Genomic DNA, 10,476 nt, shown 5'->3' on the forward strand with positions numbered 1-10,476 from the left:
TATAATTCTATATATAGTGTGTGCTTCGAAGAAACTACATAAGACCGATAAGGTAGAGTTCTCCTAACCATAAGAGTCATGTTTTATTATGGACACGATATTTATCACAATAAGGATTCATTTTTCTATATTGTACAGTGTTATCGAGTTGCATCAAAAATATTGTTGTACAATATTGTAACAATAATAATATATCATTTTTTATTTCTTCGAAGTGTTATATATAATGTTGTATAATTATATATATAAATGACACAAAATATTTGTTAAAGTAACTTATGTTTTCCGAAATAATAAATTTATATTTTAATATATAATTTATATGTAATACGTGTAAATATATATGGAATGATGGCCTCATTACATATAAATCATGCAGTTAGTGATACTACAACAAAGTTTTCTTCAATAGTTGAAAGATTGCTGTTATTAACTAGTTCAAAGCTTAGTGACAAAAAACAAATCAATGCATGTCTAAATAATCTTAACGAATTAGATTACAGATGCCTCACTATTATAAATAATAATGTAAGAAATATTCATATTTGGTGACAAAATATTTTGTATTTATAATGTTATATGATTACATCAAGTTATATATTGTTATCAATTTATATAACAAAATTGATCTATTTTTAGGCAATATTATTGTTAGTGAATCAGCTTTGTGTAACTATTCTACCTACAGAAACATCCTTAATCCAAAGTGCTTGTAAATTTTTATATAATCTTACTCAAAGTAATATCAAGTTACATGGCCGAACATTTGCGACTTGTAAAAGATGGATCTTAGAGGCATTAGAATTTTCTGAATCACTGGCACAAGTTGATGTGTTAATTGCTATAAAAAGCTTTTTACATGCTGGATATTTTGATGACATCAATCATGTTAGTATATAGTCTTTGTATCTTTCCGTAACAAATATATATTAAATTTTTTTTATTATATCGTCAAAATAAATATTGCTTTATGTTTCAGTATGTACGTCTGTTACTCAGAGATAAGGGCTTATTAATGAAACATTTAAATTCTCCACATAATACATGGTCTGAAATCAATTTTTATGCACTTGGATGTTTAGAAGAAATCGTAAACAAAAATAACAGTAATCACATATCGGAGGAATTTATATATTTGATAAAAGATATTATTTTTAAAAATTTATCGCTGTTACCATACAGCAATGATGATAAGCTTTATTATAGTAAAGTATGTACTGTATCTTATGTATAATATATATAAAATATTTGTATTATCTTACAAAGTTATATATTTGCAGATCATACATTTGTGCTTGCATATTTTACATTGTATAATTTTGGAAAAATTGATTCCTAATTCCTCTGATATTGTTGGAGAGGTATTAGGAGTAGTGCAAGCATTCTTGTTTCATGGTATTAAAGGATACACAGTCATAAAGCCACAATTACTTCGTCCTGCAGCAATGAATCTTCCAGAACGCATTCATGTGGTTCCAAAATGTAAGAATCTTAAAAATCACAAAGCAAAGCCGAAGAAAACATCTGCCAAAAAGACTGCATCTGATATAGAAAATAGTACTCTTCCAGAACATATTGGAATTTCCAAATATTCCAGCGATTCGGATACATCGGATACAGAATTTAATAATTCCGTCCATATAGATTCCAAAGTAAGATTGGGAGCTGTGCGTTTATTACAGACTCTCATAGAAATTAGTCAGAGTAGAGAAATTTTTGGGTACTGGCCACAAATAGTAGCAACTGGTTCACGAAACAACGCACGAGTATTAACGAAAAGCATATTGGTGGAACCTATATCTAAAGTTAAACAAAATGTGTTAAGTACATTAACTGAATTGTTGATAGGTGCCAGACCATTCTTGATACATGCAGAAGATACCGATCATACTTCCTTCATCACGTTTTTCGGCACAGTATGCTTAATGGTCAAAGAACTGCATTTTACATTATCGTTAATTCTGCTTGCTGAAAAAAACGTGACTGTGTTAACGCATACATTAAAATGCACAGCAGCCCTTGTACAGGCCACACCATATGAACGATTAAAACCAGGTTTGGCTACCAAGCTAGTAAGGAATTGTAGACCACACATATTTCATAAAGGTATATGTATATCTCACATTGTTGTTATATACAATTTTTAATCTATTATTGTCATTATAGCTCAGTTATTTGTATAGATCCGACTGTACGAGTTGCAGCTCTATCCATTTTTGAAGCTTTTGCTTCCAGTGAACCTATCACTCCGGAAATATTAAACATATTAGCTAAGCAATCTATAGGTAGTATAGAATCAGGAGGATTACAATTTAACACTGGTTCAATTAGCGATGTTGGAACAGAAGAAGAAGAAATAGATATTGAAGATGTCAATAATTCAATAGACAGTTGTAACGAAATTAAAACATCAAAAGACGAAAACATCTGTTTATTGATTCGCGTTTGCTTAGAAAATATATCTAATAAGGTATGTAAAATCTATATTCAAAAAAATGAAGCTTTATAATTATAAAACAGTCAGATGGAAGTTAATATTGTTTGTTTTATTTTAGACAATTAGTACACCTGTACGACTTCAATCTTTGAAACTTATGGGAAGATTGGCATTTAATACAGGAAGCCTCATATTTCCTCATTTAGAAAAAGTGACTACAATTTTAATCTCAGTTATAGAGGAATCAGAAAGCCAAATAATATTACATGCATGTCGGGTTTTAGAAATTATGTCCAGTTGTCTTGCAAATATTGAGACCTATCATAATGATGGTATACTATTTTGGAACATTATATTTGAATCTATGATATCGCTCGCACAGACATCGCAGACTATCTTGCGAGAAGCTGCTTGCGATTGTTTAGGTAGCATAAATGGAAATGTATTCACACAGTTATCGGTAAGAGGGCTAATGAAAAAAATATAATTATATAAATTTTTATTTTATCTTTTTTTTACAAAACAATTACTTTCTAAACATATTTGCTATCAAGAATAATATTTTATTAATAAATATTTTGTTTATATATTTTAATATTATTTTGAAATATTATATCTCAGACATTATTTTTGTATACATTTTCAGAGGCAAAAAACTATATTAATAATTACAATACTATTTGGAGCAGTTCGCGATGAAGAAAGTGCCGTAAGAGCAGCCGGTTTACGTGCATTAGGAATGTTGATAACTTTGCCGGCATTGGAAGACGATACTGGGTTTCTTATGGATTTGGCCGATATAATTTGTCTAACTCTTGATGATAAAAACCTCGGTGTTCGTGTGAAGAGTGCTTGGGCATTAGCAAACTTGTGTGACTGTCTTTCTAGACAAAAGTCTGTCGTTTATATTTTCTTTGTTGATTTGATATCTATTATGTTCTTAATAACATATATTTTTTATAATCTATCTAAATATATTTTTTCAGACAGCATGAAGAGATAGAACCATTTTCTTTGGAAGTGTTGCTACCCAAATTATATCATGTAAGCATCAAGGCTGCAAAAGATAATGATAAAGTGAAATGTAACGCTGTTAGGGCAATTGGAAGTATTTTATATCTATGTCCACAAAAGCACATACTCTTTGATACAACATTAGGATTGAATGCACTTATTAAATGTGCTACCTTAGGAAACGATATGAAGGTTAGTCTTACTATATATTTAAAGATATATTTTAATTTTCTAATGTATTAACTTATATAATAAGATAATTAAATTTATTTGTAACTAGAATAAGATTACATTGGTCTTATATTCTATATGCTTATTCAAAACTTATACGACAAAGAGAAAAAATAGAGAAAAAAAAGAATAATATAAGGATACTAAATATAGTTTATTTATTTAGTGAGCAAATATTTCTTTTCATTTTTGATTTATAACTTTTTAGGTACGATGGAATGCTTGTCGAGCTGTAGGATTAGTGTTGAGCCATAACCCAGATGCAATATTGCCATCTTCTTGGAAAGTATGAATTTGAAAATGTGATATCTTTGACACACAATATGAAAATACATTATAAATATACATTCAATACATTTATTTGGTATAAGTATGAAATACTCGATATTTTTATAGGATGAAGTATTTCCAGCGCTTTCCACTTTAATATGTGATAGTCCTAACTTTAAAGTACGTACCAATGCTGCGTGGGCACTGTATTCATGTAGCTGTTATGGTAAATATACCGTAATGTTATGGAAAAGTATTGTATTAGCATTTGAAAATGCTCAACATGTCCCAAGCTATGTTGAATATCCGCATCAAGATGCATTGATTCAACAAGTAAGTATTTCTGCACACAATATATTTCCTTGATAATTTGTTATGAATTATATATTAACATAGAATATATTTTTTTTAGTTGTGCCTTACTCTTAGTCGAGTTGCGGCCTGTACGGAAAAATCTGAGTTGCAAAATCTTTGGCTCGAAATTGGCGATCATGTGGAAGAAATTTCTAATGTTATGAAGCAATTTCAGGTATAGTGTAATATAAAGTATATTCACAGAATTGATCAAGTGTGTGTATAGATATTGGAACAATATTTTGTAATTTTACAATATTTTAATACTTTGAATATTTTTATTATAGGAAACTGTCTTGCCTGAAAAATTGGGAGATTTAATCAAAGCAAAAGCCCAGTTGGAACAATTAATGAAGAATACATGTCGTATCGAAGAACAACAAATTGCTCAGTCTTTGGCAAATATATTTGAGAAAACTAATCGCTATGACAATTTAGATACTATTACACCTGCAATATAGGTTTGTAAAATATGGAAAAATAAAATAACTTTTCATGCAAATTTTTAATATTTATTAAAAAAAACACAGCCATTTTTACCATTACATATATAAAGAAATATATATAACATATGGAATTTATATCATAGCATAATACAACAGGATATAATTCTAATCAATGATAGCCATTCAAACAAATGATTCGGTAAATTGTGATTATACATATATATTTTAATCTAACAAAAGAAATATGACAAAAACGATATATTTTGTTATGTATCATCTTTACATTGAATTTTTTTATTCGTTTTCTCTTCAAAAGATACTTTTAATATATGTTGTTGATTTTCTTCTGTATCTAATAATGGTTTTTTTCCTGTTGCTGTTTTTGCTTCGCTTTCATCTTTAGGTATATTTATGGAACAATTCGTGATACTTTCTTCATTTGCTCCATTATTTTTTACAGCTTCAGTTTCTTCATTCTCATCTGAACTTTCCTCTTTGCTGCTTTTTTCATCTGTGATAGAATTATCTTCTTTTGAAATTTTTATTTGTTTCCTCTGCTTACGTCCCTGTTTTTTTTTTAATCTTTTAGCACGTTTTTTCGCTGTTGCTTCTTCTGCCAATCTTTTATTTTCTTCAAGCTTTTGATGATATTCATCATCCAAAAGTTCCTGAATTATTATAAAATAAGAAAAAACGTCTTTAAATCAACAGGAAAAATTTTATAATTTTTTTATGCAAAATCCATGCAAAATAAAACATATATATTATAATATATTCTCTTTATGCACAGTAATTACCTTATGTGCTTTTTCTTGAATAAACTTTTGCCTCGCATATTCTTTTCGTCGTAAATGTCTATACACATGAAACTCTCCACTGCCTGCTCCAGCACTGCTACCCATAACATTGCGAACAAATTCTGGTACAGAGGGTGTATTCTTGGCTTTTGGACGTTCTGGCAATATAATTGGCTTATCCTGTTATTAAAAGAAAAAATACTAATTTTTATTTTAAGTATCCAAAAAAAAAGAAAATTGTTTCGCGCGCAAAAGCAATCGATTTTTTTTTTTTTTTTCTTGCAATTTAGAAAACGCATAATACTTACTATATTTTTCATTAATTTCATTAATTTTAATCTTTGCAGATCTACAGCTGTTTTTGCTACTGTAGGTTTTTCCTCTTCTTTTTCTTTATTATCTGACATTTTTTTTCCGTTCAGTCAAATATGTAATAAGTTTTTCAAGTTTTTCTTACACAAATTTGCGTAAATTTATTACATAGCTTGATAAGCCATAAAGCATGTATACACTAGATCCGCACATCCACAGATGAATTTTTACTTCGGATTCGATAATATTTTTACTGGAGTGTTCGATAATCTACGTGTCGAAATATAATAGCTTTCTATTGATCAACCGAAACAAAAGGAGCAAAGAGATTTTTGTCCTGATTGACCAATACAACTCAAGACAAATTTTGTTTGCTAGTTTTTTCAATTATGGAAGATGGCGACATTGTTTTTACATCTCTTTGGAATTAATAACCTCTCTATGTTTCAAGATTGTTCCAGGTTCTAAAGCTATATTCATGTTTCTATCATCGGTGTCAAAGTCAAAGACGATACTTCATAGTTTGATAACATTTCGCAATATTTTTGAGTAATTTACGAGATAATCGTATAGTATAATAAGAAATGGCAGATCCTAAATACGCCGATTTACCTGGAATTGTGAGTGCTTTTTATGTTTTTGTCTGCTTATTATATTTTAATGTGTCGCATTATGTCACTGATGTGAGTGAAAATTCTGTGTTTAGGCATACGATCAGCTTGATGTCTACGAAACGAGCGACTTGCCAGAATCAGAGCAAATGCGAATGTATTGTGAGGTAAGCTACATATACCTACATTACGTATAATATTCAGTTCTGTTAATTGATAGTTGATTTATTCAGGATGAATCCGATAGCTCTTGTGTCGAGCAATTACACATTAGTGCTAAAGAAGCATTCAATAAATTTAAAGGCAAACAAATTGTTGGAAAACCTGTTGATTTCTCAGATCGTTTGTCTAATAAGCCAAGGACAGGATATAAGTAAGTTCTAATTAATTAAATTATTTTAATTTAATAGAATTTAATATTTAGGACGATATATAAGAGTGCATTTTCAGATTTGGGGATTGGGAACTTGTTAGCGAAGGTGAAAAAGAGACTCCTCTTCAAAAATATCAGCGACTACAATGTGAAATTAAGGAATTGTATGAAGAAGTGAATGAATTGAAGGTATATTGTTGTATACTGTTGATACAAAATATGCTAAAATTATTTTCTTATTAGACAGATATTGTATATGATAATATGTACAGGAAAAATCCAAGGATGAACTAGAAATCAAGTCTGCAAGTGAGATTATTTCTCAGGCACAGCAAATAGAAAAGCAGTTGGTTTCTTTAAAACTCGAAGATTGTCTAGAACCTGATGTTGTTGCAAGTTTATCAGATCCACAAGGCATAATGCTCAAGTATGATATTTAAAAATAATAATCTACAAATATATATATATATATATATATATATATATATATATATTATTAGAGAGAGAAAGAAGTTACAAATATCTTTTATATATATACACATTTTCTTCAATAATTAATATTTTAATTCCAGACAATTGATATCACAGATTGAATTATTTAAGCAAACTAGTATGCCTTTATCTAAATTATCATCAGAAGATACAAAAACAGATGAATCAGTTGAACATGGTGTTCTTAAATATCAGATGATGTATTTCCCAGAAAAAGCAAGAATGCAGGAAGCTGCAAGGATTGCACAGCTCGAACAGAGACTTTGCTGCCTAGAAAATCTCATAGGGACAAGTAACGATAAACTTTCTAAATTCTCACAGGTAGGATCACTTTTTAGACATACAAATTTCAAATAAGTTTATGAAAATTTGCTTTTTCACAGAATCTCAAGTGTGATGGCATAATGGAAGCTGTACAACAATTAGAAGCAAAGACTTCATTGTTAGATGTTAATCAATTGGATACCATTGAAACGAGATTGGGCACTTTAATTTATCGAATGGATAGCATTGCGCAGAAAAAAGCAACAGCGGAACAAGATTCTGAGCAAGAGCAAAAGGTAATGTATGATATGAATATTAGAATCAGTATTACAATAATGTATATTTTGCATAAAATTAATGTGTTTTGTGTGAATTCTTCTTATAGATCTCAGAGATGTATGAAATCATGAAAAGAACAGATGCTATATCGCAAATATTACCACAAACAGTAGAAAGGCTATTGATATTGAGTGATATTCATCAACAAGGTAATATTATTTAGTGTATAAATGTGTGTACAAAAAATATATTTTAAAAAATGTGTTGCATCTTAGCTGCTGCCTTCAGTAAATCTTTAACAAGATTAGAAGAATTGCAAGCAGAGATCTCATCAGGATTGGATAGTAACAAGTCTCTATTGAAAGGTGTGCAGGAAAGTTTCGTCTCCAATATGGAAGTTATAAAGAGTAACATAGCATTGCTTGATGAACGTATTCAGAAACTTAAAAAGTGATCAAAATAGGAATATTATATCTATTTGCAAAAATATTACTATATTGATACCATTTTCTAAGATTACTTTATTTAGAGCATTTATATACTCTTATTATATTGATACTATTTATTTAATATAATTTATAAATTTATTTGCTTTTATACATATGATTATTTTGTCATTCTTACACATTTTGCAAGTGTAGTATTTGATTTCTAAAATGTAGCTGTTAAAATAATGAATCTACTAAAATCGTTCAATATAATATACAAACAAGAAGTATATAACTCCAAATGTAAAGCATGCAAACTAAAATAAACTGGAACTTCAATAAAAAAAAAAATTGTAAGTTTATATATAAATATATGTATATGCATATATATATATATATATATATATATATATATATATATATATATATAAGTTAACTTAAATTAAAAAAAGGCAAATAAAATAAATGATAATTAAAAATATAAACGTTTTATATATTCTTTAGGATTATGTGATGGAAAAAATTGTATTCATTTTTTTTACATCTGTATATCAGACTTTTATTTAAAAACAATTAGAATCTTAACTTCTGGAAGAACCACTTGTTCTTACCGTTTTTATACCTGAAAATAATGGATAAATTTAAATAATATTAATTACAAATATAGATTTTACAGTCATGACAGAATATTAAATTACATACCTCTCCTCAAATTTGACACGTGTCTGGAAACGAACTTTCTTGCGCTTCATTGGGTCCTTAAGATCTTTAGGCGCTACTTTATCCAATTGTAAATCTACTGTGTATCTCGTTGGCATCAAATGGTTATAATTTAGAATCTAAAATATTTTATATAAATATAGAGTATTACACGAAGATATAACAGTTATATAAATATTTGAAAAGATTCTGAAACATTAGAAAGTCCAATCAAAATGTCATAATAAAAAATTTATACAAGAATAAAGAATCATAAATTTACCTTAACAAAAGGTTTGATTTTAGAGCGTTTATGCAACTTTGCCTTTCCCATTCTTTTGTGGACTTTGCGGGGATACCGATCGATGCCTGCAACCATAGCATGTCCATACTGTTTTTCTGCAGTTCCATCATCATAGTTGCGCATAACGATGGCTTTTCTTCCCGCGTACCGGCCACTGAGGACCAGTACGACTTTTCCAGTCTTCATAATCTTCACCATCTTGACAATGTATGCTGAAAAGAAAACAAAGAATGTAACAATATATCACAGAAAAAAGATTTTGAATAAAAATTTTACATGTAACCATTTTCTCTGTACAATTTAATAAGCTTAACATAAAATATTATTTTTTTGTTCTTTCTAAAGAAAATACTAGCAGAATATCCTCGCTAACAATGTAAACATTTTACGCTCAAGCACTATGTAATCACTCATACTATAAATCAAAAATTTATCGTAAGAAAAAAAGAATGCAAAAAGCATTACACCATTACACCATTACAGTGTAATGTTGCGAAAAGTAACGTAATAATCGCAAAAGATTGACCGAAACCGAACGATCAGTTTTATTGATAAATGTGACGTTCGTGGTTAGAATTAACCCCACATTTTTATTCATCGAAAAATATTTTCGAAAAATCTGAGGAATCAAATATCAGCGTACGAGTGGAGATCGCGTTGCTCGGCAATTACAAATGTGATACGAATGCAGCGATGAAAGGTCCAAATTCGCGATATCTAAAGATTTAATTCACGATGTAAACGAACATTACACACCTCACGGTTCGTCGTACCGATAAAAAGGAAGTTAACCCTATTTTTGCGTCTCGCCCGATATTTTTACGACGAATAACGATCGATAGATGTCGCACTAACGCACATCCGGTCAGAGAGAATCAAGAAATAGTGGAGCGGATAGTGTTCCCTACTCTGATTGGTTCCGCCATTTATAAATCATGTTTGCTTTGGCGTAGCAATGAAGTTGAACTTTTTGCCTTGTTCAGTCGATGCTAGTTGTTGTAAAAGTTTGTAAATTGTAAAAGTAAAAAAAGCTTTTGAAACATCCATAAAAAGGTAACACATAGCCTAATTTAAATATCAAATTTAATAAATGCAATTATAAGAAAAATATATCTTGATCGATGATTAATATATTCAACTGAAGTAAAATTGTTTGTAGCAAAAT

The 10,476-nt window shown here is 29.2% G+C and overlaps 4 protein-coding genes across 6 annotated transcripts; 2 read left to right on the forward strand and 2 right to left on the reverse strand.

The window, feature by feature from the left end:
• Positions 1-81: 81 nt before the first annotated feature.
• On the forward strand, positions 82-4,808 carry LOC126848288 (HEAT repeat-containing protein 6). Of its 2 annotated transcripts, XM_050589079.1 has the most exons (13): positions 83-528; positions 640-888; positions 980-1,210; positions 1,281-1,482; positions 1,849-2,106; positions 2,184-2,470; positions 2,556-2,897; positions 3,084-3,331; positions 3,424-3,643; positions 3,891-3,968; positions 4,079-4,285; positions 4,365-4,481; positions 4,594-4,808. In XM_050589079.1, the coding sequence occupies exons 1-13, from the start codon at positions 349-351 to the stop codon at positions 4,765-4,767; spliced, it is 2,793 nt and encodes a 930-aa protein (XP_050445036.1). In that variant the 5' UTR covers positions 83-348; the 3' UTR covers positions 4,768-4,808. The 2 variants fall into 2 exon arrangements, with proteins under 2 accessions (XP_050445027.1, XP_050445036.1); XM_050589070.1 differs by having other exon boundaries at positions 82-528; positions 1,281-2,106.
• LOC126848875 (PRKR-interacting protein 1 homolog) lies at positions 4,803-6,072 on the reverse strand. The gene is made up of 3 exons (XM_050590154.1): positions 5,858-6,072; positions 5,550-5,729; positions 4,803-5,420 (listed from the first exon to the last, which is right to left on the reverse strand). The coding sequence occupies exons 1-3, from the start codon at positions 5,954-5,956 to the stop codon at positions 5,019-5,021; spliced, it is 681 nt and encodes a 226-aa protein (XP_050446111.1). The 5' UTR covers positions 5,957-6,072; the 3' UTR covers positions 4,803-5,018.
• A 244-nt stretch (positions 6,073-6,316) lies between these two features.
• LOC126848686 (dynactin subunit 2) lies at positions 6,317-8,479 on the forward strand. The gene is made up of 9 exons (XM_050589767.1): positions 6,317-6,481; positions 6,568-6,639; positions 6,706-6,845; positions 6,923-7,034; positions 7,118-7,272; positions 7,418-7,658; positions 7,721-7,897; positions 7,987-8,089; positions 8,156-8,479. Exons 1-9 carry the CDS (start codon positions 6,446-6,448, stop codon positions 8,332-8,334), a joined length of 1,215 nt encoding a protein of 404 aa, XP_050445724.1. The 5' UTR covers positions 6,317-6,445; the 3' UTR covers positions 8,335-8,479.
• A 301-nt stretch (positions 8,480-8,780) lies between these two features.
• On the reverse strand, positions 8,781-10,200 carry LOC126848954 (60S ribosomal protein L27). 2 transcript variants are annotated; one of them, XM_050590361.1, is made up of 4 exons: positions 10,068-10,200; positions 9,291-9,523; positions 9,011-9,147; positions 8,781-8,930 (listed from the first exon to the last, which is right to left on the reverse strand). In XM_050590361.1, the coding sequence occupies exons 2-4, from the start codon at positions 9,507-9,509 to the stop codon at positions 8,882-8,884; spliced, it is 405 nt and encodes a 134-aa protein (XP_050446318.1). In that variant the 5' UTR covers positions 9,510-9,523; positions 10,068-10,200; the 3' UTR covers positions 8,781-8,881. The 2 variants fall into 2 exon arrangements, with proteins under 2 accessions (XP_050446318.1, XP_050446327.1); XM_050590370.1 differs by having other exon boundaries at positions 9,955-10,099.
• Positions 10,201-10,476: the final 276 nt, after the last annotated feature.

Source organism: Cataglyphis hispanica, chromosome 1, assembly GCF_021464435.1.
Source record: "Cataglyphis hispanica isolate Lineage 1 chromosome 1, ULB_Chis1_1.0, whole genome shotgun sequence".
Classification (NCBI taxonomy): Eukaryota; Metazoa; Arthropoda; class Insecta; order Hymenoptera; family Formicidae; genus Cataglyphis; species Cataglyphis hispanica.

Excerpts from the sequence above, each read along its gene's own strand:
- LOC126848954 (XM_050590361.1), bottom strand. The coding sequence starts at position 9,509 with ATGGTGAAGATTATGAAGACTGGAAAAGTCGTACTGGTCCTCAGTGGC. Across the intron at positions 9,148-9,290 it reads AAATCAAACCTTTTGTTAAG|ATTCTAAATTATAACCATTT; the intron begins GTAAATTTATGA and ends AAAATATTTTAG. Across the intron at positions 8,931-9,010 it reads CGTGTCAAATTTGAGGAGAG|GTATAAAAACGGTAAGAACA; the intron begins GTATGTAATTTA and ends CATTATTTTCAG.
- LOC126848288 (XM_050589070.1), top strand. The coding sequence starts at position 349 with ATGATGGCCTCATTACATATAAATCATGCAGTTAGTGATACTACAACA. Across the intron at positions 889-979 it reads ATTTTGATGACATCAATCAT|TATGTACGTCTGTTACTCAG; the intron begins GTTAGTATATAG and ends TTTATGTTTCAG. Across the intron at positions 4,482-4,593 it reads ATGTTATGAAGCAATTTCAG|GAAACTGTCTTGCCTGAAAA; the intron begins GTATAGTGTAAT and ends TTTTTATTATAG.
- LOC126848875 (XM_050590154.1), bottom strand. The coding sequence starts at position 5,956 with ATGTCAGATAATAAAGAAAAAGAAGAGGAAAAACCTACAGTAGCAAAA. Across the intron at positions 5,730-5,857 it reads TGAAATTAATGAAAAATATA|GATAAGCCAATTATATTGCC; the intron begins GTAAGTATTATG and ends TTTTAATAACAG. Across the intron at positions 5,421-5,549 it reads TTCAAGAAAAAGCACATAAG|GAACTTTTGGATGATGAATA; the intron begins GTAATTACTGTG and ends ATAATAATTCAG.
- LOC126848686 (XM_050589767.1), top strand. The coding sequence starts at position 6,446 with ATGGCAGATCCTAAATACGCCGATTTACCTGGAATT. Across the intron at positions 6,482-6,567 it reads ACGCCGATTTACCTGGAATT|GCATACGATCAGCTTGATGT; the intron begins GTGAGTGCTTTT and ends TTCTGTGTTTAG. Across the intron at positions 6,640-6,705 it reads AAATGCGAATGTATTGTGAG|GATGAATCCGATAGCTCTTG; the intron begins GTAAGCTACATA and ends TGATTTATTCAG.